This window comes from Anser cygnoides, chromosome 5 (assembly GCF_040182565.1).
Source record: "Anser cygnoides isolate HZ-2024a breed goose chromosome 5, Taihu_goose_T2T_genome, whole genome shotgun sequence".
NCBI classification, from domain to species: domain Eukaryota; kingdom Metazoa; phylum Chordata; class Aves; order Anseriformes; family Anatidae; genus Anser; species Anser cygnoides.
The window spans coordinates 32,590,722-32,616,563 of NC_089877.1; the positions used below are offsets into that span (position 1 = coordinate 32,590,722).

The 25,842-nt window shown below is 39.6% G+C and overlaps 1 protein-coding gene across 2 annotated transcripts in view; it reads left to right on the forward strand.

The window, feature by feature from the left end:
- Nucleotides 1–1,494: 1,494 nt before the first annotated feature.
- Nucleotides 1,495–25,842, forward strand: part of SPTBN5 (spectrin beta, non-erythrocytic 5) — a 102,563-nt gene continuing 78,215 nt past the window's right edge. The window contains exons 1-18 of one of the 2 annotated variants that reach the window (XM_048064958.2): nt 1,495–1,642; nt 3,633–3,678; nt 5,255–5,431; nt 6,428–6,508; nt 7,508–7,624; nt 10,598–10,765; nt 11,854–11,970; nt 12,802–12,959; nt 14,090–14,318; nt 17,188–17,819; nt 18,443–18,581; nt 19,987–20,219; nt 20,679–20,832; nt 21,636–21,836; nt 22,908–23,114; nt 23,968–24,159; nt 24,758–24,910; nt 25,477–25,607. In XM_048064958.2, coding sequence (XP_047920915.1) covers nt 7,514–7,624; nt 10,598–10,765; nt 11,854–11,970; nt 12,802–12,959; nt 14,090–14,318; nt 17,188–17,819; nt 18,443–18,581; nt 19,987–20,219; nt 20,679–20,832; nt 21,636–21,836; nt 22,908–23,114; nt 23,968–24,159; nt 24,758–24,910; nt 25,477–25,607 — 2,825 coding nt within the window. In that variant the 5' untranslated portion in view covers nt 1,495–1,642; nt 3,633–3,678; nt 5,255–5,431; nt 6,428–6,508; nt 7,508–7,513. Of the gene's footprint in view, nt 1,643–3,632; nt 3,679–4,565; nt 4,639–5,254; nt 5,432–6,427; nt 6,509–7,507; nt 7,625–10,597; nt 10,766–11,853; nt 11,971–12,801; nt 12,960–14,089; nt 14,319–17,187; nt 17,820–18,442; nt 18,582–19,986; nt 20,220–20,678; nt 20,833–21,635; nt 21,837–22,907; nt 23,115–23,967; nt 24,160–24,757; nt 24,911–25,476; nt 25,608–25,842 lie in introns of those variants that run through there. The other variant, XM_048064957.2, reaches the window with a different exon arrangement.

A 25,842-nucleotide genomic window follows, 5' to 3' on the forward strand; every position in this document is an offset into this window, starting at 1 on the left:
TGGTCCCGTGAACACTAGAAACGCCTTAACGCTAGGTCTGATTTGTTATCCTGTCTATTCTGTTTTCCTTGATAGAGCTTGTCCATGTTCTTTCCAAGGTGTTGCTAGCTCAGCATCTCATATTCCACTTCAGCCTGGAGCTCTGCAGATTTCTAGCTCATTCTGCAGTCACTAGAATTGAAAGAATTAGCTACACCTATTGCTATTGTACAGAGGCATTGGATATTACCTGTCTATCATTTATCCAACAGATAATGCATTTCAGATGCACTGTGAGATTCTTTGTCTGATCATCATTTCTTTTAAACATTTTAACCAAAGAACTGTTGAAAGATGCTCCTGATGCTTACTGATTTCCAAGTTCTGATCACTCTGTATTTTGTTTGAAAATACATTCATTTTTTGTCTGGTCTGGAGGGGGAGGGGGGAAATAACCAGCAGTGTAACTATAACCAGTAAGTTCTAGACTTGGCAATTTCAACCTAAAATGGACAGTAATTGCAATTTTTCTTAATTTTCCACTACCCTGCCTTACATCTTGTCTGGTAAGATTTTCACTCTTAAAAATTTTAACTGTTTATATAATTCTACATCTTTGCCAGCTGTGTTCAGTTATTCAACCTGACTTGGTGGCCTTCACAATGAAACCGGGACACGTGGGCTGGGAGGGAGCTGTGATTGTAATCGGCTGCTTAGGGTGATGGGGGACCAAAACCTGAGAGCACACCATGACATAATCCATTCCTGGGGGTAGGACGCAGTACTCTGGCACTAAGTTGGTAAGCACCAATCTGCACATACATCTCACAATTTTGTTTCATTGCTAAATAGGGCTAAACGCTTTACCACTCCAATGTATAAATAGGCCCCTAAAATAGAGCTGTAAAGGGGAAGAATTTTTGCCATTCTTCCTGCAGTGGTCTTCCATAGTAGCAATGAGTAACAATGGAAAAATCTGAACCACAAGGATAAAAATGTACTACTCAGATATGGGATTACCAACACAGAGATTTCTAAGATCATTTTCAGTATGTTCAAAAAGTTAAGGTTATTCTGTCACTTGAAACCCTTTATCTATGTTCGTGTGAAATGGAAAGAGAATTAAAGTCGTCTGTCCCATGTGCACATCCCACAAAGCCTTTGAAGCTCTTATGTTAACTGTTTGAGGTTCAGAAACAGAAGGAAAATTTCAAGATAATATAAACAGCTCCAAGGAGAAAATGCCTTTAATTCATGACTAAACAAGCAAATGTATATTTTCTCTCTTTCAAAAAGATGACTGAATTTCTTCATGCCAGGAAAAATAAATCCATCTGATTTTGCTTTAAGCTGTCCTCTTTTTCAAATGCAGCAAGGGGCTCCGGTTCCTACGGATGATGTAATTCGACTGTTCTGCTTGAGTTCTGCTCCCCGTTGATGTCATGTAGCCTCTAGCCAACTATTCAAAAAAGAAAAGCCACTTCTAGTTTAGACTAGAGCATGGGGAGGCTGAGGCTTATAATAAGCCTGCATCCCGGGATGTCAGTTTAGATCCTTGCAGGCGGAGCTCAGCTTTCGGAGGAGCTGGGGCTCCATCCGCGGGGGCCCTGCCCGCAGGTGGGCGCCACGCGGGGCAGCCGGTGGCAGCAACACAGGAAGGCAGGTAGGTGGGGACGGCAGGGGGGCACTCCAGGCACCGGTGAGCTGGTGCCCCGTGGAGAGAGGAGCTGGGAGAAATATTTGGATATTTAGGTTCAGTCGAGAGGCCTATAAGTTCAGCTGAGAGGCCTGTAAAAACAGAGAAGCTGTATGGACTCACGCCTCTCCTATACTGCTTTTGACTAACTCTATATCTTTTCCTCAGCCTTGATATCGCAAATGAGCGAGCAGCTTCGTGCAATAATTGCTTCCTCTAGTGTTCTTGGTGTCCAAAAAGTAGCTCTTTGTGGTAATTCAAGACGTAGTCAGGAAATACTCTGGGTTCACAGTGCATACCACTAGTGTCTACACTGCCTCGACATGGCTGAATTTCAGCTGCGGGCTGGAGCATTGCTGGGCCATCTCCAAGCTGCTTGGGTGGCCGCGTGTTCAAGTCATGCCAGGCAGCAGGCAAGGCTCTCATGGTAGACATGAGGAGGGTGGGGACTGTGCTTCTGTTTCCACCTATGCTGCAAATACATGCTTCTGGTGGTTCTTCAGAAAGAGATGGAATATATGAAAACAGTGTATTGTGTATTTGTCTTTAGAAGAGACAATGCAACTGTGTGGGGGCAGTGGTAAGAAACCATCCCTGTTTCCACATGTGCCTTGGTGAGGGGAAGGCTGCCTGGGGGCAGCGGGTTGCTGGCTCCTGCTTGCACTTACCACACTGTGGTCTGCTAGGCTGGCCTGAGGGCTCCCTTCCTGCTCCACAGTCAAGGCCCAGATGTTTGTTGAGTGGAGATTTTTACATGTGGAAGCAACATTGCTTGGGACGCTGGGGGGGGGGGGGGGGGGGGGGGGCAGAGGGCCAAGCTGTCATGGTCCTCCACATGTTTGTATTTATTTTCTTTGAGATTTAGGGAACCTTCTCCTCAGTGGATCTCAAATGGGATTTTTTACATACCCTCAGGGACGTGTGTACTCAAAGCATACCTGATGGAGGGTGACGGGCTGAGCCATACCTTTCATCTCAGCCAAGTGAACAAGCTCAAGTCCTCTGTGGCACAAGTATGGCCATATGGCTTTTAAATTCAAAGTGGCTTTGCCCAGTGACAGCTGAGAGCCTGGTACACTGACAGGCTTATTTGGTCACAGGACTCAGCTGTGAATGACCTTATGTAGGGACACATGAGCACACAAAGGTATCTCCATTCACCTATGCCAATGTATTTCCCTGCAGCCCAGACCCCAGCAGAATCCTTCATCCCAGTGGACAAGGACAATGGTGCTGGGAAGCCAAAGCTGCCACCTGGGAAACAGAGCTCAGGAGGCATCTGCAGGCTTGGGGCTCTGCTGTCCATATGTCTGTCCTCATAGCAAACAGCCTTGGGTCAGGGGTGGGAGTGGAAGCAGTGAACTCCATGTGTGCAACCCTGTGACAGTCACTTTTGCAGTGGGGGGTTTAAACATTTGTCCCTGTCTTGGAGAGGGACTGAGGATTGACAGATGGCTTGTGGGGCATGGAGGAAGACTATATTTCAAAAAGCGAATGATCTTTCAGGTAGGTCAAAAGGAAGTTTCTCATTCCTCTGTGTTTTAGACAGTGGTGCCAGGAGTGGAAGAGCAGTGGGGTAGGGCTGCGGACTGAGGAGCCTTGGGGCTGCAAGCCATGCAGCTTCGGTGTGAGGTCTGTTTGATCTTCATGGTCTCCTCTTCTGTCTTAAGCAGAACAAGATCATGGACAGATAACAAAGGGTGCTGAAAAAAACTAACGTCTTATGTGGCTGCTGCTTTCCAGAAGGGAATCCCACATCAGGGTCCTTCCTTTTAAGAAACAAGGAAATGCTTCTGCCAACATGGAAAACAGATTGAAAATAGGGCAAGGCAGAGGAGGCTCTTTGGGCCCCTGTCCTCTTCCTGAGTTCAGTAGCAAGGCTCCGCTCCGCTGCAAAGGCAGCAAGAGAGGCTCATAATTAGTCTGAAGGGTTGATTTTTTGTTTGTTTCCTTTTAGGAACGAGCCTGTTTGAGTAATGAAGAAAATGCCACATGTTCCAACAGTGAGTGCTCCCACACCACCACCTCAAACGTGGCCTGCACTGAGCAGCCCTTGGCCTGTCCCTCTTCGTCTGTCCCTCCAGGAACTGCACGCAAATATCTTTGTACCCTTTCTCTTACCTTGTTAGGATATAAATAACTGAGGAAAAGGCTTTATTTATCATTGTTATATAAATATCCACCATTTTAACTCTGAACTGTGTGTGGAGAGAGAGGGAGGGAGAGGGAGAGAATGGAGATAGTCAGGAGTTAGTGAAATTTTATAACAGATCTTTGATTGTCTTGTCATAAATAGCAAAGCCAGTGTTTCACACGTTTAATCATTAGGTAATAATTAACTTGCAACGGCGAGAAACGTTTGCATCTAAACATTCACCTATGGGTTCTCTGCACTCTGTTTGACAAGAGCAAGGACCAGGCATTTTCTCATCACAGAGAACATGGCCAGCCTCTACCAAGCTTAAGCTAGTAGCCTAACATTTACAAGAACATAGGTATAACTAAAAGCAAGACGGAAAAGAGAAAAGCAGAATTATAACCAGGCAATGAGCTTACAGAAGAGATGGAAACAGCTGTTAACTTTATATCCTCTTTCTCCTGTGATCCTATTCCCATTCAATGGTTAATAAGAGTGACATTGTATTAACTGGCTGGTAAAGAGAAGTCGAGAAATTTGTAAGGAATATTTTGAATGATACCTATAATATATGCATTCCATTTTTATTTTTAGCTGATTTAAGTGACACTGTGTACACCATTTCTCTAGGCTATGTATGAAGATAGAGCTTTTGTTGATCAAATTTTATCTGTACTGAGTTTTGGGGGGGCCTGTTCGTTAATTCTTACGTGTTTCCTGCCCTTGCTTTGGATGCTAACAAAATTACACTTGCCAGAAGGGAAAAGGCTGATATTCCCGTACCTCATCTCAGCTGGACATCTTCGCTTACAACTTCTGATTTCAGGTGCCTGCCCATTTTCTAGCTGTGATCCCCAACAGCAACCCTTCAGTTCCCAGCAATAATGTCAGGTTAATGTGTCCTGTGCTTGTGCAACCTTGTCAGTGACAGCAAGGACTCATTTACTGGAATCATTTTCCCTGTTGTTGCTTGTGGTAAAGTCCATCAATAGGAAACTTTACAAGCATGCCTTTGTGCAGCTAGCTTGCTCCCAGTTTGCCCTGCCAGCAACAGGTAACTGTGCACATGAACTTCCTCAAAGGGGTGACTGGCAAATTCATAACTCTTCACAATTTCACCTTCTTGTTTGCTTTAGCCCAAATAAACCACTTGGGAATTGCTCTGTTCTTTGTACCTTCATCTGTGCTTTCATTTTCAGACTCCGTTGTCAGGTTCAATTTCCCAGGCAAGAATTCATTTCGAAAAGCAACTTGTGATCAGAGCTTTCAATGAAACTGTGATAGAATAGATGGTCTTTACCAAAGCATCAGCATGGTGGATGACTATTTTCACTATGTTATAGCAATTTTGGTTCTGTTCATATCTGATTCTTGTGCTCAAAAATAATTTAAAGCCTGTGACAAGCTTTACTCATTGGGTTCTAACAGGTTATTTCCTTCAGATCAGGTGAAAGGTTCGTAAGGAGATCATAAATACTTGGTCTCCGTTCCTGAATGCAAAGGTCGCTTTGCATGACAACATTAAGCTGAATGTAAGAGTACAAGTGGATCTAGAACTGAAAGTCATTCTCTAGAATGACCAGCTGCTGAATGTGAGAAAGGAGTTCCTCCAAACCTCAGTAAGTCCAGATTTTTTTTTTATGTTCTTTGATCTTTTTTTCTTATAATGTATCATTACAGTTAGATTTAGTTTTTAGCACTGCCTTTATATCTGGCAAATACAGATATTCTCTTATAGATCTGTTTTCATGTAAACATTTGCCGATGTTGGGAGCATTTATAACAGAATTTAATAAAACAGGTGAACTATCTTGTAGGTCAGTAGCTCAAAAAGTAAGTTTCCTTTCCACCTAAATGAAATCTGTTCAGTCATTGTCCAGGGTAACTGCAAAGCCTGGGTAACAATCCTTTTTAAAAAAAGGAGCTCATAAAGACTTTGAGAACCATTTGGGAAATTCAGAAATGGCATTATTATGTAGGTTTATTATGTGGGGGTGGGTTAATATCACCCTGCGGACAGGGAAAGGCAATTCTTTGCATATGTGCTCTCCCATTGGAGAAGGTGGGCTCTGCGGAACTAGCCCAAAGGATCAGAAAGTATTGTGAGGATCTTCTTTATAGTTCCATTTCAAACTTTTTGCAAAGTTCTTCCTTTCATAAGGCTTTCCTCTATGGTCATATGGTGTTGCTGCTGAACTGTCAGGCTTCAGTGCAGTCCCTGTTCTGAGAAGTCAAGCAATGAGGGTTAAGAGAGGAGAGGAGAGAGGAAAGAAAAGGAAAGAAAATGAAAGAAAAGGAAAGAAAAAGTAATTGTGTCTGCACTTCCCACACCTTTCCATCTTGTAAAATGGCTAATTTTGTCACATTTATTTGAGCATGGAAAACTATCATGCAAGCAGCTTTCCCATTTGCTGTGGTGCTGTTATTTCCCTGTTGAGGTCTACTTACAGTAGGGCAAATGATGTTTTTTCAGTATTTTATATTTTATGAATTAAAAGGACACAGAGCAGCTCAGAACTGGGCCTCTGCAAAGCATATACAGAACATCTGGGAAGCAGGTCACTCTCCGCAGTTTGTCACAGGTTTTAATTTTTCATTCCCTTCTCTCTTTGCAGTGGGGTGACAGCAGAAGACACCTCTCTCCTCTTCCACCATTACAGCAGGTTTCTTGGTTTTGCAGCTAGATTGATATCCAGGTAATATTATAATTATGCCATTAGTCCAAGGAGATTAGTGACATTTGGTCACTGAAGATGTCTGTAGCTATGGGTCTTTGACTGATTTTTTTCAATGATTCTCTTGCCTTCGTAACAGTGAGGTTGCCACTGTTACAGATTCACCCCGTAAACAAAACAACTCTGACAGAGTTGTTCAGTTAAGGTGAAATCTAGTTTACTGCATTACAGACTCTAAAGGAGAAAACTCCTCCACTTTCTAATCTTCCTGAATATTCAGCTTGGGTGCTGTGGTGAATAATAAGCCTGATTTTTTTCAGTGATATGGATGTGGCAGACAAGTCTGTGACAGCCTGGGGAAGAGCAATAACAATCCCTGACTCCTGACCCAGGGCCTTGTCAGTGTGATTACAGAACTGTGTCACTATCCTTTCAGTGAAAGATATGCAAAAATTGAACTTGTAAGAGGAAAAAAACAAGTTGGTTCTATTTCCTTTCTGAACAACTACTTGATTTCTTCTAGAATACTGTGATCTGAAAGCCAACAGCATGCCAACCAGTCCTCCAAGAGCGTAACATGCTTTCAAGCAGTGCTTTAGGTGATTTGCAGATCCCTCTTTTCTAACCGGGTCTAAGATCAGTTCTCAGTCATGTGCTTTCTGCACACTCCCGGAAGGTACTGATGACTTTCAGATCATGGTTCTTCTTATGGGATCAAGTGGCTGGGGAGAGACTGAAAGAAAAAAGGTAAAGCTGTGTAAACACATCTCATTTTCATCCAGAAAGCAGAGATGCATTCTAAAAGGGAGAACCCTAGTAAGTAAAAATAAAGTTGAGTGAAAATAAAGTGCAAAGTACAAGCAAGAGGAAATTAAGGTATTATACTGGGTGTGGTATTGAATCTTGTACCTGTCAGGGCTGGGTTCCCTATATATGTGTTGGGCACATTATTGTTTTTTGTAGCTGGCCAGGCAGATCTCTTCAGTACTGACCACCTCACTGGAGTTTCTGACTTCCTAGGCCACCATGGATAGTGAATATGAAAAGGATCACATCAAGAAGCTGCAGGAGCAGCGTATGTTCATGCAAAAGAAAACCTTCACCAACTGGATGAACAATGTCTTCTTCAGGAATAACGTAAGTAGCTACTATGCCTCTGTGCTTTTTTCCTGTTTGTGTGTGTGTGTGTTTGCTTGTTTTTAATTATTTCACCCACTGTAGTTTTCTGTTATTTTTGCAAATCCTTCCTAAGTGTCACCATTACACATGTATGCAAGCAAGAAAGGCTTTGACTAACCAGAGTGCTTCAGCCTGTATCTTCTACCTCACATCTATCTCCGTTGTCCACGCTACCTGTCTTCCCTGAAATTGGAGTTTACTTTTGTAGACTGTATACTGATAACCTTATAATGACCTATTAAGACCCATAATGGTCTTAAACTAAAAGAGGATAGATTTAGATTAGACATTAGGAAGAAATTCTTCACTGTAAGGATGGTGAGGCACTGGAACATGTTGACAAGAGAAGTTGTGAATGCCCCATCCCTGGAGGTTTTCAAGACCAGGTTGGATGGGGCCTTGGCTAACCTGATCTAGTGGGTGGCATCCCTACGTATGGCAGGGGGGTTGTAACAAGATGATTTTTAAGGTCCCTTCCAACCTGAGCCATTCTATGATTCTATGAATCCTGTCACTTTTGTGACACCCAGTTTATCTGGCTGATCTTCCCAGAGGAAGATCTTTATTTGTTCTTGTTCTTCTGAAAAGTTAAGTATCTACAAATGTTAGGATTTCCCTAAACAATACCCTATTTTTAATTGACTGAGCAAATTTTAAGGAGTTTCTGCTCTGCTCAAGACTTCTGGATAGAGGTCAGTCCAGCCTGAGCTGCTGCTCAGTTCTGAAAAAGTTGCCTTAGGTCTAGCAGCTTCAGAAATAGGATTGTGCAATTACAGATCTGTGCTTTCAGTACATCACAGACTTCCAGAAAGCATCAGAGGTAGCATATAGTTGACTTGTGTGTGTGTGAGGTAGTCCAACATATTCCAAAGGTCACCAGACTTGCTGCAGATTAACTAATTTCAGGCACAAATAATATAGCTATGTCACAGTATGGAATCATATCATCCAAGAACAATACACTTTTCTAGAGTCCATTGTTGATATTAATGAAAATGGACATTGGAGACACCAAGCAGGACCAGGCTTCTTTTTGCCATTCTAGCTCATGACTATTGTACAATGTTTCAGTATTATTAGATGCATTTTTTTCAGTGTAACGTTTTAATTTGCTGATTTGTGCAAAGGCAGCCTCAGAGCACAACAAACTTCTAAATTATTTTTTTATTATTCTGAGAGAGGAACTGCAAAACACATTCTTGTTTTGCTACCTGCAGAAAATTAAGCTTTTATGATGTAGGAAATTATTTCTATATAGCTAAAAATCAATGTATATACTTAGTCATTTTAAAAATGCATTCAAGTTCAAAGATTAAAATGTCAGTCATAACTTCCTGCACACTACTTGACTGTGTATCATGAAAGCATGCAAAGAAAATCCTGTGAGAGCTTTGCAAACCATATACGGTAAGAAGTGGTGCAGAGACTGAGAGCTTATCAAGGTCTTCTCAGCAATGTAGTAACCTTGTCAACACACACTTTAACTTGATAGGATCATACTACAGGACACTGCAGTATTCTCAGTTGCACTGTTGACTACTTCAAGTCTAGTGTTAAGGATACTACTGGACTGAATTTGTTAAGCAGTCTGTGATTTATGTTTATGTGGAGACATGCAACAAAGCTATTCCAACTGTTGCTGAGTGAGGCATAAAGCAGATATAGGAAGACAAATAAATTAAAATGGAACTATTCTTCATGAATAGAAGTGCCGCAGAATATAACAGCTTTAACTTTTGTTATGGTAATATACCGCAGGCAGAATTTTAAGATTATTTAATATAGAAAAAGAAGTAAAGATGGCAGCTAAACAGGGAGTTATTTACGGAGATAGTCAGAGAAAGTTGTCAGTTCTTGTTCCGCACAAAGTATAGACTTGAAGTCTCTCTAAGTTGCTTTTATGCTCGCAGTGATTTCTGGAAAAAAAAAAAAAAAAAGTCTGTTAAACTGATTAGTAATTGGCCAGGAGTGATATACATCTCTATGTTACTCATCTCTTATTTTCCTTACATCTAACTATGCTCTGAATTAAAAATAAATAAATAAATAAATAAATTACTAAACTTCAGAAATATTTTCTCTCTCTCTCTTTTTTTGGGAGATGAAGAGATTATTTACCGTGATTTCAGAATCACAGTAAGTTATTGCTGGGTGTGTGGTATGGTTTTAATGTCACTTCTTGATGGCTAGTGGCATGAAGCCAAAAGGAAACGCCCAAGGCAAGCTCTTGTTAGATCAGAGTACATGTGATGTCATGTTGTATCACCTAAGCATTGGGTGACCTTACTAATGGCAGCAATGAAATACATTTTTATACAAGATCTTATTGTTTTGCTTAGTAATTGTGCCAAGTGTGAGATGCTAAATATAGAGACTTGAGTTGGTGGTGCAGATTTAAGCAGGTATTAACAGATCGTTAAGATTGTGGATTGTAAAATTAGTTGTGGAATGAAGCAAACCTGTTATATCTTCTCATTTCCTCTATTCTGCTTCACTTAATTTGGAGATTATTAACTCAAATTTGAAATGAAATGCATTGCTCAGAATAAAAAGCTGAAAGTATTCATTTCAATTGAAACAAAAAATGTCAACACTTCAAAATGTTTGATTTTGAAAATGATGAACTTTTTAATAATTTTCAATTTTTTTTTTTCTTATTTGCTCAATTGTGTTTTGGTTTGGTTTGTTGGTTTTGGTTTGTTTTGTTGTTTTTTTTACTTCCGCCTCCTTTCAGAAATAATGTCAGTCCTTATGCAAATCCATTGTTTTGTGAATTAAGAGTCATCACTTATCTATCCTTCACATATATGCAGTGACACACAGCAGACTCAGTGAAACAGCAACAAGATGTTGTTTGTTTAGTATTAAAAGTTGAGATTCTGTGGGCCAAATGTGCAGCCAGAGTTGATATTGTGTGACTGGTCTTTGCAGGTAAATGTTGAGATAGAAAATATTTACACAGACCTCAAGGATGGCATCTATCTCATGCAACTCCTTGAGTTGCTTTCTGGAGAATCTTTGCCCAGACCAAACCGGGGAAAGATGAGAGTACATTTTCTAGAGAACAACAGCAAAGCCATTACATTTCTGAAATCTAAGGTACGTTAATACTGATATTGATATTACAGATGACAAAAGTTTACATATGTTACTAATTAGTCTAATGTTCATATTTATCTTCTTCTCTAATACAGAATGTTCTTTGAATACAGGCCAGGTTTTATTAAAAGAAAAAAATGTCATCAGATTTTTAGTTGTATGAATAACGTGACTGAGAAATATCTAGAGTTCCTCCAAAACAAGTCACTTCTAAATGGAAATGTATTACATTTTGAAATGCTGATGTTACATTTCTCATAAGAAAACTGGGAAAAATACATACAAATATTCATTTTCACAATAGAAAATATCTATTTTTCTCAGACTCACATTTTCTGTTGGAAGTATTAGCCACATGAAAAGAATGTTGACCAGTTTTAATATTGAATAGAGGAAAGCTATAAGAAAAAAAAAAAGGGACTGGTAAATAAGAATATGTGACTCTAAGACGGAGACCAGAGCTGCTGGGAGAAAAAGTCATAGGAAACACAAAGCCATATGGGACAAGGAGAAGTTTACTGTGCCAGTGAAACTATTTGTTTTACTCATATAATTATATCACTCTTCTTCTATTATTATTATTTATTGGAGTTTTAGAAATAGAAGCTGTTTTATTCCGAAAATCCAAACCTTATTTCCCTGGTAAGTGAAGGAGAGTTGTGGGCTATAAAGAGTGGAACAAGGCAACCTATGAACATTTTTTGTTCCTCTAGCAAAGACAGTGACTGGTCTCATATTTGGGCAGCTTCTCGAAACAGTCCCTGCATGACTGAACTCAGATAAATGTTCTCTTAAGCTTGGGTAATTCTTGGTTACCTGTCCACAATTTCTGAATGAATTTAAAATATTTCTCAGCAGCATTTTTCTTCTCAGCCAACTTAAAATATTTCATTATTTACTTTTTAAAGTACATGTTATGTTTTCCCAGATGTTGGGGCAGAGCAAACATCATTAAACACAAAGCTACCTGGTGTAAAAATTGGGAATTCAGAGCTCTGATTTGAACAGCTTCAGCAAGTCATTTTGGTAGTTTTACATATTCCAGTTGTGTTTAGTTTAATGCTGAACAGATATTGGTTTATTATCAGGTACAAGTGAAAGTAATCGGTCCTGAGAATATTGTAGATGGTGACAGAACCTTAATCCTGGGACTCATCTGGATCATTATACTTCGATTTCAGATTTCATCTATCAGACTTGATAAGGTAAAACAAGGTCTTCATCTTTTTGCCTGGTTAGGGTAACGCGGAAATTTTGTAGAGCTTCAGGCCAGAAAGGACTGTTTTGGTGATGTTTCCCATTTATTTTGATCATGCAGATCTTATAATATTACCCAGTTACTTGCCAGCAATTTGTAAAAAGAATTGAATCTATTTCACAGTTTCTCAAAGAGGCAGAAAACACTGACTTGGAGATATATGGGATATTCATGTTCATCACTCACTTCTGAAAACCTTTCACTGGCTTTGACTCCAGAAAGAATTTATCTGATGACAGTTACCTTTAGATATGACCTACGGGCTGGTCCTTTTCTCTTTATCTCAAGAAAATTATTCTTTTTTTTTCTTTTTAAGAAAAAGTAGATATTTAACATGTACTCTTAAGTACATGAGAGATAAAATTCTATGAAGTCATTGTGAAATCAAAGTTAATGATTTCTAATAGATCTGAATACATTATTTTTTTCTGAATTCCAGATCAAAGCTAAGAGAGAAAATAAACTCTGTCTTGCTTTTTATTTGACTTTTACAAACCTTACGGAAGAATAAAAAAATAAAACTTAACACCTTCATTTCACATTATTATTTAGGAGTTCATTCAATTAACTTTTACTTTGATAGAAAACTCCTACTTTCATTTTAAATCATTCTGCCCTCATGGCAGTTACAGTCTGGAAGTCATGACTGTTAGAGGGGATTTCCAAGTAGGACAGAAATAATACAAAGTGACCTTTGTTGGAAATGTAAGAGTAAAACCACTGATGCCACTTCCATATATTGTTCAAACTGATTTTCTTTTCCCTGATGTCTTCACAGGAAGAATTTGGAGGCAGAGCTGATCACCTATTTGCCAATGAAGCCTTACTAATCTGGTGTCAGCATAAAACTGCCAGCTATCCCAATGTAAATGTGAAGGACTTCTCTAAAAGCTGGAGTGATGGATTGGCCTTCAATGCACTCATTCATGCCCACAGGTAAAATCCGAGTTCAAGACGATTTGTTCTTTGCTGTTTCTTGTTCTGGCACAAGTTGTCTGAAGGGACAACTGTCTGTATTATATGTATTTGTCAAGAAACTGTAAAATTCTCTCCTTGCCCTTACTCACTGAAAACTCTTTTTTTTAAACAAATACACTGCCTCTGAGGGAGGGAGGAAGGAAGGAAGGAACAAAAGCTCCTGATTGGCTGCTTATTTTGATGAAAGTAAAATGGAATTTCTAAGGGAATACCACACATCTGAATAATGTTGCCCACTCACGTTGCTCATTTTCAAAAGTTATTATTTTAGAGACTGTTTTTATTGTATAACTTCTGTGAGCATTTATACCTTCTGATTTAATTGTAACAAAGCAAGCTTCTCGGTCTCTTTCTTCATTCTCTGGTCCTTGTAAAAGGTGTGAAGAAAACAACCCAAGCAGGAAAGAAAAACCACCTGGGACAAACTTGAACAGTTCATAGAATCGTAGAATAGTCTGGATTGGAAGGGACTTTAAAGATTGTCTAATTCCAACCACCCTGCCATGTGGCAACCACCCTGCCACACCTCCCACTAGACCAGGTTGCCCAAGGCCCCATCCAACCTGGCCTTAAACACTTCCAGGAATGGGGCATCCACAGCTTCTCTGGACAACCTGTTCCAGTGCCTCACCACCCTCATAGTAAAGAATTTCTTCCTAATATCTAATCTAAATCTCTTTTTTTTTTTATTTTAGTTTAAAACCGCTTTTCACTAACAGTTCTGCTGCATCTTCTAGCAGAATACCGTGTTGTGACCATGAAACTTACCCAGCTGGGAGTCATCTCCCTGTTCAGAATTGCTAGTCTAATGGGCGTTGTTTTTCACCCATCAGTGAAAATGAGAAATAAGTGAAGGTCAGAGATTTGCTGGGAGTGGTATTTCAGTTTCATAAAGGAGAATTTCCTTCCTGCTGTGTAGATGAGATATGATTCTCTTTAATAAAACGTAGGGTCAGACAGATTAATTTCAGCATTTCTATCAATCACATTCCTTAGTCTAATAAACAGTTTATGGCTTATTGTCTGAAAGAACTTAAAGCAAACAGAAATCTATCTTCTCTTTTCTCTCTGTTCTTCTCCTTCCCCAGGCCTGATCTTATCCAGTATAGCTCGCTGCGGCAGGACCAACCCATCAAAAACCTGAACAATGCCTTCAATGTTGCTGAGAAAGTGCTAGGGATCAGCAAACTGCTTGATGCTGAGGACGTGGCAGTACCTTATCCAGATGAGAGATCCATCATGACTTATGTGTCACTCTATTACCACTACTTCTCCAGAATGAAACAAGGCCAGACAATCCAAAAGCGACTTGCCAAAGTAAGTGCATTCCTATCTTCAGAAATTAAAAGTTTCATACATAGAGTTGTATTTGTGTTGGAAATGTTTTTTACTGCAAGCTCAGCTTCAGGATAATTTGAACTGAATCAAATTGCATAGCCATTTCAAAGACCTTGTATTGTCACTTGAATCATGAGAAGCGTCTGTAGGCTCTGATTTCTAAAGGAATTGAAATTACCTCACTGGAAATCGATCCATTTTTGACCTCACAGTTTGTTTGAGAGCTATTGTGCCTCTAATGCACTTGAAGCCATATAGATCTCATTAATCTTGGGAGAATTACAGCTAGGCAAAAGCAGAGACAGTCAAGAATTTTCTAATTTAATAGGAAAGATGATTCCTTATTCTGTGAGACTACTTTGAACTTCTGTTTCCTATGAAAATCTTCATTCTTTCTTCCTAACTCCTTGGTCAGGTCCAAAGTGCAAAGAAAGAGGTGAAAAATGAGCACGCGCAAAAGAAGGGAGAAATCTAGAAAAAAAAAAAGCAAACCACAGCTAAAATACGTATATATATTTTAATCAGTTTCGTTGTACATTTAGTCTTACATAAGACTATGAGTCACATTAAAACTACTTGCATCCTGCTAATGGAAAACTGAAGGAAGTTTGAGTAGATCTTGGCCAAAATATTGTGATTGTTCATTGAAGATCAGTTCCCTAGGAGAGAATTTCTTTTCTACCTTCAGAATAATTCATTCTTTTGTTTGTTTGTTTGTTTGTTTATTGTTTGTTTTTTTTGTGTTTTTTTTTTTTTTTCAAATATACAAAACAGCCCACAGAAAACCTGTACACTCAGATTGGGGCCTACACGTATAACTGGACGTAACTAACTGCCTGTACAGTTAAGGGGGAATATCTTGCTCAATGGGAGGCACAAAACTGGGACATCCCTGGTGGTGACAAGGCAGAAACCTTTTGTGAAGCAGAGCTTGCTCAGCTAAGCAGTGTGGAACAAGAATAAGATGATCCTGAAATGTGTATCAGTAACAGTGATGTTCTCTAGAGAAGTTTCAGATGAGAGCCAGACTTCGAATTTTATTAAACAAAGATTGGGTGTAAGTGAGGAGAGTGGGATTAGACTGGACTCCACCTGAAACTCTGCTTTTTGGCTAGAATTAACAGACTATGTCTCTGTATTAAGGGGAAACACAGCAATAATGTTTTTTACTCTGTTGTTTTTTAGTTTTTGTTGTGCTCCATTTTTTTTTCACTTTGTATATTCATTCTTTTCTCTCTTTCCGCTTATATACTTTTTCTCTGTCTCTTTCAGTATTTTTACACTGTCTCTAATATTGTTCTCCTGTCTTCCTGCATTTCTTACATACACAAGCATAGAGAAGCATAGCAAAGCAGATGTTAATCTCCTCATGTCCTTAGTCCCCTCAAATAGGCAGCTCTGAATTTACTAATAGGATTGGGGAGGGAAGCCTGAATGTGTCAAGGAAGCCTTTGAGCTGAGACTAAGTGGGTGACCAGGATGGCAGTGAGAATCACCCTGGGGAGGTGAATCTGCTTTCTCCCACCCACATGAGGTGACCATGCACTTACTGGGATCTTTCAGCAAGAACTGGGTACGATGGCAGAAAATACAGAATGGAGCCCTGACACCATGGGCTACTTTTCCTTCGCTCAAGGTTGGTGCTGTTTTACTCCTTTTCCAGCACTGTGATGTTTATTCATTGCCAAGTGCATTTTCTGCTAGGGAAAAGCAGATTACCAGTTGCAAGGCGTGGGTCTTTGCTCAGCGCCATCTCTCTTACTAATCTGCCTGCTTGGGGCAGGCAGGCTCAGGCAGACGACAGAAGCAGATGACATTGTTCAGCATTAACCCTGATGTCTGCAGAGAGGCTACTGAGTTAGAGTGAGGGAAAAAAATATAAAGTAAAAATACAAAGATGGAAAAATATATAAAATGGAAAGAAAGGATGAATTATTCCTAACACTTTTTATTTCACTATGGATTTCATGTTTGCTACATGGATAGCATTTACCTGAAGTTGAGATAAATGCAAACCAGACCACAGATGAAAGAGAGAAATGTCATGAACTTGAAAAATTACTATTGAATCAGAGTTAACATTTTTACCAACCCCTGTGCGGCTATGATGAATTCTGTTTCTCTGATAATTTATATAAAGTGAAATAGCTCCAACAGAAGAGATTGAGAAGGACCTGTTTGACCACAGGCTGCTTGTTGACATGTGAGAGAACCAAGATCTTGTCAGATGGTCTTCCCCACACAAGGTGGTTGAGCCGAAGAGGAGGTGATTGCATATTAACAGATAGAATAAGATCGTTTATTTTTATGAAAGAGAATTTTATAAAAGATCTTAATTTTGTTCCATTGTGAAACAAAAAATCTGAACCTTCAGTTTGGGATTCTTGCTTTCTGGTCAGCACACGTAGGAACTGCTGACAGTCTCCATGCGCATGTTCTTAATTCCAAAATTATCCTTTTCTCAAATAAAAACTGAAATGAGATGTTAAAGAATATTTATTTATCTGTGTCATTGGATAAATTGGAAGGTCATTCTAGGATTTCACCTGCCCTCGGGTATGACAGCTATTACCACCTTGGTGATATACCTATTCCCAGTGGAAGGCATCCCTGCCCATGGCAGGGGATGGGAAGTAGATTATCTTTAAGGTCCCTTCCAACCCAAACCATTCTATGATTGTTATAAAAATGCAACGACTGTGGCAATCTGCTTGTTAAATGTTACCTTCCTGACACATATTGCAGTATTTGGTTCCTAAGCTTAGTTTAAGAAGATGCTGCATTCTGTTTACCCATCTTGTTTTATTCTGCTTCTTATGTGTCTTGTAACTTTATATTCCCATTACAGATCGTGTTCCTCCTGAAGGAAATAGATGACTTGAAGCTTCTGTATGAGCAGATGGTCTCTGACCTCCTGAAATGGATTAAACAGAAGGTGATTGAGCTGGATGACCGTCGTTTCCCCAACTCTCTTCAGGAAATGTGGCTGCTCATGTCCAACTTCAAGACCTTCCGCACTGTGGAGAAACCCCCCAAATATCAAGAGAAGGGCATGATTGAAGCTCATCTCTTCAACATCAGGACCAAGCAGAGAGCCAACAACCAACGACCATACCTGCCCCCAGAGGGGAGGACACTGCAGGATGTGGAAAAGCACTGGATTATCCTGGAAAAGGCAGAGCACAGCCGCGGAAAAGCACTGCAGAAGGAGATGCTGAGGCTAGAGAAGCTAGAACAGTTAGCCCAGAGGTTCCTGAAGAAAGCAGCCCTACGTGAGTCCTACTTGGAAGACATGAGGAAAGTGATTGGGAAGCAGGACTTCTGGCCGGAGAGTGCAGACAGGATGGAAGCTGCCAGTAAGAAGCTGGAAGCCATTGTGGCAGATGTACTCCCCAGGAAGGAACGCTTCACAGCTTTGGCCGAAATGGCCAGGGTCATCAGCCAGGAGAACTATCACAGCAAAGATCAGATCGTGAAGAAGTGAGTGATGGTCATAAGACCATGTAATGGCGAAGGTTGAAATTAGTTGAATTTTTGTGGTGTGAAGGAAAAAGATGAATTGTAGCTATGGATCATAGCTCTGCTCCCCATGGGTAGAACTGGCAGGAACTTCTACCTGTGAACAGTTTCAGCAGATAAGATAAATGGTTTCTCCTCCCCTCCCCTCCCCTCCCAGTTATACAAGAGTAAACCGAACTCTTTATGAGAGCAGTTTGTGACCTATGACATGGTTTAGATTATTTTTTTACTTTAGGTAGCCATTTAAAAAGTACTTTTTTTTTTGTTCCATGCCTCCCTCTCCATTGTATCAGATAAAAGCAGTATGGGATGTCAGGTGTGAGAATCCATAAACATCAATTTCTAAATTTAAAAAGTCAATGACAATTGATATGCTAGACAAAATTTCTCCTCATGGCCACACTAATTAGATAACAAAGTTGCTTTGACCTATTTTGCGATTGTGGCCCATCCTCCTCCACTAGTAGCAACACCTTTGTGTGTTCATTTAGCTCTTCTAAAGCTGCAAGCACTGGGATTTTTTTCCCATGCTGCCCAAAATGTTTGATCCAAGCTGGTCAGTCATTTCTCTCCTTCCCTTATAGGCAAAGCAGCATTTCAAAGCAATGGCAGGATCTTCTGGATCAGCTGCAAAAACGACAACACTCTCTGAATACAATGCAGGAGATTCTGGGCCTTCTGAGGGACATCGATGCTATTACAGAAGAGCTGAAGGAGCTGCAGGTACTGATCCCTCTCCAACAGCACACAGCTGACCCTGTTACGTGTGTGTGTCCCTGAACAAGCCCCCGTATTCCAGGGGCTGCTGTGGACTACAGTACTCACTTTCTGGTACCAACATAAAATAAGTCAGTCATTTATAGAACAAATACACCGTTTTTACATGGGTGCCTAACTGTGAATGTCGTCATTGCTGGTACCTACATGAGAAAAAACAGTCTTTGTTACAGGGACTCTCTCTAATCATAAAGCCAGATACGGTATTGCTAGGTGTGCACTACAGGTTCAAATTATGTAGTAAAATAAAGACAGTACATCTCTCACCTAAATTTAGAAGTCTGAAGGCAAAAGTGGGGAAAAAAACAGCCTTCTGTTTCCATCTCAGGTAATTCCATAGCTCAGGCATATGTCTGGGTTTTAGGTATCTAAACTTCTAAGAGAGAAAAATTCTACTGCAAATGCACAGTGGTTGCTGTTAGCAAGAATTTCCAAGTGTTACTAGGGCGTCAGAGCCCAAAGTCTTCTCTTTAGCATAGGAAATAACTGCTTTCACATTGATTTTGTAACGGCAGACAGCATATATACATTCTTTGGTCTTGCCTTGTTTTACTTAAACACAGAAAAATTCCTAGAACTGAAGGATGTATTATACCTAAATTGAAGGAGTCAACAGGTTATATAAAGTTGTGAATTTCAAATTAAAGATAAGAACTATCCATAAGTTATGAATCTGTCTGTCCTAGTGTTAGTCAGCAAAGAACATCTATTGATAATCATGTTGTTGGAACCATGCTAGCCTGAGGATATGAAATGAAAGATTGGTAAAGAAATATAACACCCTACGTTGGACTAATTGATGCAATTAGGAAGAGAACAGAATTTAAAGCACGCAATTCCTTCACCAGACCCAAATAAAATACAATGAAATAATTACTATTTTCATTATTTAGATAGCAAAGTCAAGTAAGTTTCTAAAACAAAAAAGCCCTGCATTCAAAATACCCCATTAAATGGGGTATTGCAGAATTCCCCAAATACAGATTGTGCATCAATCTGCATAGGGATGGGTGTATAGGAAATGGCTATTCTTGTGCACAAGATTTCTGAGACCTTAAGTGCTTACTCAACAGAAATAATTTAGATGTAAAAACAGATACTTATTTGAAGAGACCATTGCTAAAGTAGATGATAGAAACTAGATGATAGAAACTCTGGATTCTTGCCATTATCTTGTGAAATTGAAAGAAAAGTATGATTCCTCTAATTAGGCAGCTTTTCATAACTGACGTTGTTCTTTTACATTTAGAAGCTATCAAAGTTAACAGGAAACTTTGAACTGATTTCTTTTTGTACTGAGCCCTTGGATGCATTCTCTGCCAATGCCTTTTGTTTCTTGCTTTGTTTGCAGGCACTGGTGAATTCCCAGGACTGTGGGAAGCAACTTCTAGAAGTAGTAGATTTGCTGCAAAAGCACAATTTGGTTGACTCGCAGATCTCTTCCTATGATGACAGACTGACACACATCACTCAAAGGACAGCAGAAATCAGCAAGGACAGCACAGTTAAACCAGAAGTGCTTTATGCAAAAGTTCAGATGCTTCGTCAGCTGTATCAGAACCTTATAGTTCTGAGCAAAACACGGTAGGACTCTGCTTATGGCTCTCCTCTTCCTGATTAGGGTAGTCAATCAGTCCCTCTTAATCAGAAGACACAGCTTCCTCACATTTGAATTTTTTCATTTCTCCATTTATAAAGACATAACACAAGCAACTTAAGTGTTTTTTATTACAGCTGACTGAAAGAGATGACTCGCTATTATAAATAAAGAATAGATTGATTCTCAGCATTTCTTTTGACTTGCTTTATGTGTAGTTTGAATATCGCATGCTTATCTCCTTATTTCCTAGAGGTAGAGGGAAATTTTACTTTGTTTCCCATGTTTTCTTGCATGAATAGATTAAGCTGTGACAAAAAGGAGTTAGAGACATTGGAATTTTCTGTTTTCAAAGTTCTGAAGCTCTTTGATTATGCTATTCTGTACCATTTTCTCCTTAGGATCCTAATTCTGACTTAGATATACTGTTTGTTTCTTTGTTTCAGAAAATCTCAGCTAGAAGAGGCTTTGAAGCTATTTGAATTCTTCCGTGACTGCAAAGAGGAAGAATCATGGATCTCTGAGAAATGGAAGCTAGCAAGAACAACAACATTAGGGAAAGATGTCAGCCAGATTACAGCTTCTATTCAGAAGCACAAGGTATCTTATCACGCTGGTAGTGTCTTTTCTTTGTGTATAGCACAATTTTAGAACATCTATGTTCCTCAGTCAGTGCAGCAGTTATAAGAAAACTGTCAAATCACTTGTTATCTCAAGTGTCATGACCAGTGTTTGGAATTTAAAAAAAAAAAAATTTTTTTGTTTTTCCCAATCACTTTTCCTAGCCAGAAGAGATATGAGGAAACAAAGAGATGGTAAAAAAAAAAAAAAAAAAAAAAAAAAAAAACAACTGATCACTAATAACAGCAGTTAGGGTGGGAGCCCCATGGATAGCATTGTTTAAACTGTGTAGAAATAACCACTTTTCCTAAAAGCTTGCTGTGGACTAATGTCGCAAGTTTAGCTATATGAGCTACTGCCTTTTTCTCGCAAAGAATCATTATAAACGAGTGTAGAGACCTTGTTTGTCACTCAAGTTGGACTAGAGTGACAAAACTGAAACAGGAGCCTCTTTAGTAGTTTTAATGTGTGTGTGCATTTGTTTATGTACTTGCTGCTTCTGAAAGGCATGAGACACCTGAATTGGTGGACCACAAGCAAATATCTCCTTCAGAGAAGACTGTATAATAAACTTGCCTTTGCAAAAAGTAGGACGGTTACTTGTGTGTGGGGAACAGGGATCAATCATCCTAGGGTTCAGGGAAAAGTCATAGGCACAGATAAGACGCAGGGCTCTTGCAAATGTATTTATTATAGTAGCTGAGAATAGGAACGCCCTTTTTTGTTCTTAGCTGGTGGTGAGTGAATGAGTTGAGCTCACGTGTCTCCTAACCCACTGCTAGGCTCTCGAAGCGGAATGCAACTCCCACAGGGCCATTTGCGCAGATGTGATGAGGAGAGGCTGGGAGCTGGGCCAGAAGAATCCTGCACGTGAGGACGACATCCTGAGACAGACAGACAACCTCCAAAAGTTGTGGCAGCAGCTCCAGGATGAGGTGGCTAATCGCAAAAGTCGCCTGCAGGCAGCAGCTCTCATCAAACAGGTAAGCAGGTCTTTGCTGTGGCGTATGGTACGGGGGACACAGATGTGGTTTGGTTCTGCCCCGTGTCACTGCATAAAGGGCAACAGTGCAAGGAAGTCTTCAGGTGTCACTCAGTCATGAGAAAGAGATCTCCAGCTGTTCAGTCTTGTCTCTCCTGCAAGCCAGCTAGGCAGGGGATTTGAGTGGTTTGTGCCTAGCGGAGTACTGTGACTGGGGGTAGCTGTGTGACATTTTTTCTAGAATGAGAAAAAAAATCAACCCACACAGAAAATCTAAACAGAACATGCATGCCATAAGGCTTGGATCAACCATGATTTTTTTCAAAGCCTGGGAAACATCTTACTGTGCCTTTCTGATCTACACAGACCTTTTACATATACAAACATTCACATATCTGCAGATAGGTAGCTCTTATAAAATTAGCATTTACAGATCACATTACAGAGTTTCAGGTATTATTATTGTCCCTTTCCCGCATTTTTTCCTCAGTCTGTTGCTTGAACAAAGCTTAACAGCTCTGTTCTTGACAAAGTCTAAATTCTCTCCTCTATCTAGTAAATTTAACATCATTATTGTGTTTTACTTCTTTCTTTTCCCTTCACTACTACGGTTTTTATTTTGTTGTTTGGCCAACTTCTGGGGGAAAAAAAGATTTTGTTGTAGGCTGAGTTCATTGTTCATTGCTGGTTAATTTTTAGAGCCTTCAGAAACAAATATTTTGGAATTATGAAGTGTCTACCAATGTCGTACATTCCAGCTTTCTTTCAACACTACCATTAAACAGCATAAACCTTTAGTTAGGTTTCTTTAAAGAGTTATAGAAGGCAATGTTTGAATCTATTTACTCACTGTGATTCTCTGAATTATCTGTACGGTATAATAATGAAGAACATCAAGGACTTAAAGCTTTAGAGCCACCTTATTTATAGCTGTCACAACACCTGGAGGTAACCCTATAGCTATAGACCTAATGTCACTTCTGCCTTGTTTATTATTTTCAAAAGAGAAAGGAGTTGGTTATGATACCTTCAGGATGAAACCACGTGCTTTCTAATTCTGTGTTCCCTTCAGTACTTTGCTGACATTGATGAAGCAAATTCATGGTTGCGAGAAAGGCAACCCCTTCTGGCCAGCAAGGACTATGGAAAAGATGAATCGAGTGCTGAAGCCCTGCTGCATCGTCACTTGCGCCTGGAAAAGGAGATTACAGCCTATTCCACAGAGATGAGACGTCTGAAAGAGCAGGCTGGTATCGCAGCAAAGCAAGCACCAGCTGCTGTAAGTAGATGAGTGGTCATGTCATATTTTGTTCATTTGTTTTATAATTATTAAAGCTGGCTAGAAATGTCACACAATATTTTTCAATTGAAAAATACTGTTCGAATGTTATCTATTTTTTTCAGTAAGGCATCAATTTCAACAGAATTTTCTTTTCTAAACAAAGAGAATAAAACGTTTTGTTAAGTTTGAATTGTTGCATTTCAGGATGGAATGGGTTATGTTTTAAAATTACCTTGCCTCTGATACTTTTATAATTTTATATTATGGAAATTATATGAGAATTATTTTTTTTAATTTGGTAGAAATATTGAATTGGAACTGAAGCAAATTTTTAGATGACGAAGTTCATTGACCAGTCTTAGCCTACCTCATTAGTGTTCTGTGAAATGCTAGAGATATGCTCATCTGTATTATTTCCCTCCACTGGTCTTCACAGATCCCATCTCACCCTTTATTCTCATAATAGTATTCATTTCAACTAGCTTCAAAAAGTATTAAAAAAAAAAAAAAAGCATTAGGATGCAGATTCTTTGTTTTGTTAGCAATTTTTAAAGTTAAGAAAACCCATTGTTGATGTGGGCACAAAATGAGAATTTTTAGTCAAAATATTTTAAACTGAGCTAAATAAAACTTCTTTAAATAAAATTTGAATGTCTTTCGGTTATTTGGTTAATTCTTTCAAATAATAAATAAAAAAGGAAACAGATTCAAACAAATCCTGGAAATATTTTATTTAGAAGGTCAGAATGTTATGGTCTGAACTAGCAAGTCCGAATTCTCCTTCTATGTGAATTTTTTATCCAAATCATAAATATTCATCCACTTGATTCTGTTAAATTTTCCTTCACAGATGGTTAAGACGGAAGCCCCAAGTGACTTGAATCAAAAGACAACTAAGCTACCATTCAGCCGAACCTGGGCTACATCTGAAACAGCATTTCCTGGAAGCTCCAGTACAGATGTTCATTTTGTTCCAGAGAACATCTGGAAGACCCAAGATGAAATAGACTCACTTTATGAAAATCTACAGAGCATGGCTGAGGTACAGCATTCCCATTAATGTTATGTGATTCACAAAAATAGCCAAGTCCAAAGCAATGCAAAGTGAGGTTAGGTGCTGTGCCAGCTTCTGCTTTTCAGTTCCAATACTATGCCTCAGTCAGGAACAATGCAGCTGCTATTCAGGGTGGAACTTGCAGGGTTGAGATTATCACTGAAGTGTCCTAAATCAATGCTGGAAAATGTAAACAAATGTAATATGCATTCTCCATATTCTCCATTTATTAACTTTCACTCCTACCTGCTACAGTCCTGCCTAACAAACCAGCAAAAACATGTTGTATGGGGTAAATCTTCGGTAAATCTTCAGTCAGCAGCAAGAGGCACAGTGGCCTTGCTGCCTGTCCAGGGCTGAGCACACTAACTGCTTCTCTTAAACTTTATAAATCACTTGCTCTGGGAAGAAGTATTGTGAGTTTAAGGTAACACATTCTGTTCTCTGTCAGCAGTATCTGTCACTAAAAATCAAAACTACCAAGCTACCACCTGTGTATTGTAGTTTATTTAAATGCAAGGAACTTTTTCCTTCAAAAGACAAAGTAGTTGTTACAGCAACACTTAATCTTTCATCTGTTTTACAGGACAGGAAAAAGGCTCTGGAGGAGATGATCGGATATTACCGCTTCTGTAGCTCCTGCGAAGCATTTCAGTCATGGATGAAAGAAAAAGAGAACATTTTTCGGACTCTTCAGCCTCAAGCAGACAATGTGGAAGTCATGCAACAGAAATATCAGGTATCCCTTTTCTCTGCTTGCAGATGACCCCTTTTAAATCAGACTGACCTTGGGAGAATGGATAGATATCGGAAGGGAAGTTTTGAGAGTCCTTCTTTTGTTGCAACTTACAGTGTTGTGCATAGATCAGATATTTCTTTGGTATAAATTAGGTCAAGCTTATTGAAGCTGATGCAATTATGTCTGTTTAACTTCTCCTGTGGACATGATATCATGGTAAAAATATCATCGTGTAAAAGGTTTCTTTCTGTGGTTTCTGTTACGGCACTTAAAGAAAAATGCCATGTGAAGAAAAAATCCTATTGTGCACTTGCATCCCTATGGAGTGGGACATAGGTGCATAGACATAGTGTGCACACCAGGAGGAGTCAGAAGGTCTATAGGGGAACTGCATGTGCGGGTCTGTATTGTGTCAGTAGGCAGGTAAATGAACAGCAAGGTGGAGATGTCACCTGTCAAAGTAGAAGATGAGTGCCTACAAAAAATGATTGAGAACTGTGTCCGTAGAATTGAAAAGAAAAAAAAACAAACCTCAAGTTCTTCTTTTTGTACCTTTTCTGTTTTAGAGTTTCTTAACAGAACTGGCTGCAGGGAAAGGTCAACTGGGAGAAATTGAAAATTTAGCTGTTAAATATGGAAAGAGCAGTCCTGGCAAATGTGCTGAAATCCAGATTTGGTTGGAAGAGATCAATAACAGGTAAAGGTGCTACTGGGAAAATGGAGAATGTCACCTGGTGGCAATTGGAGAGCTGACCTTTTTATGCCTGATCTAAACTGCACTGAGATTTCCAGCCTGATAGATTTTTAACTCCCAGAACTGGCCTGAGGGTGGGTTTCGTATGTAGCTGAAGTTTGCTGAGTTCGGTTCCAGCTGTCACCAACGGCATGGGAATGGAGCAAAAGGTTAAGGTGCTGCTTCCTGGGGCCAGCAG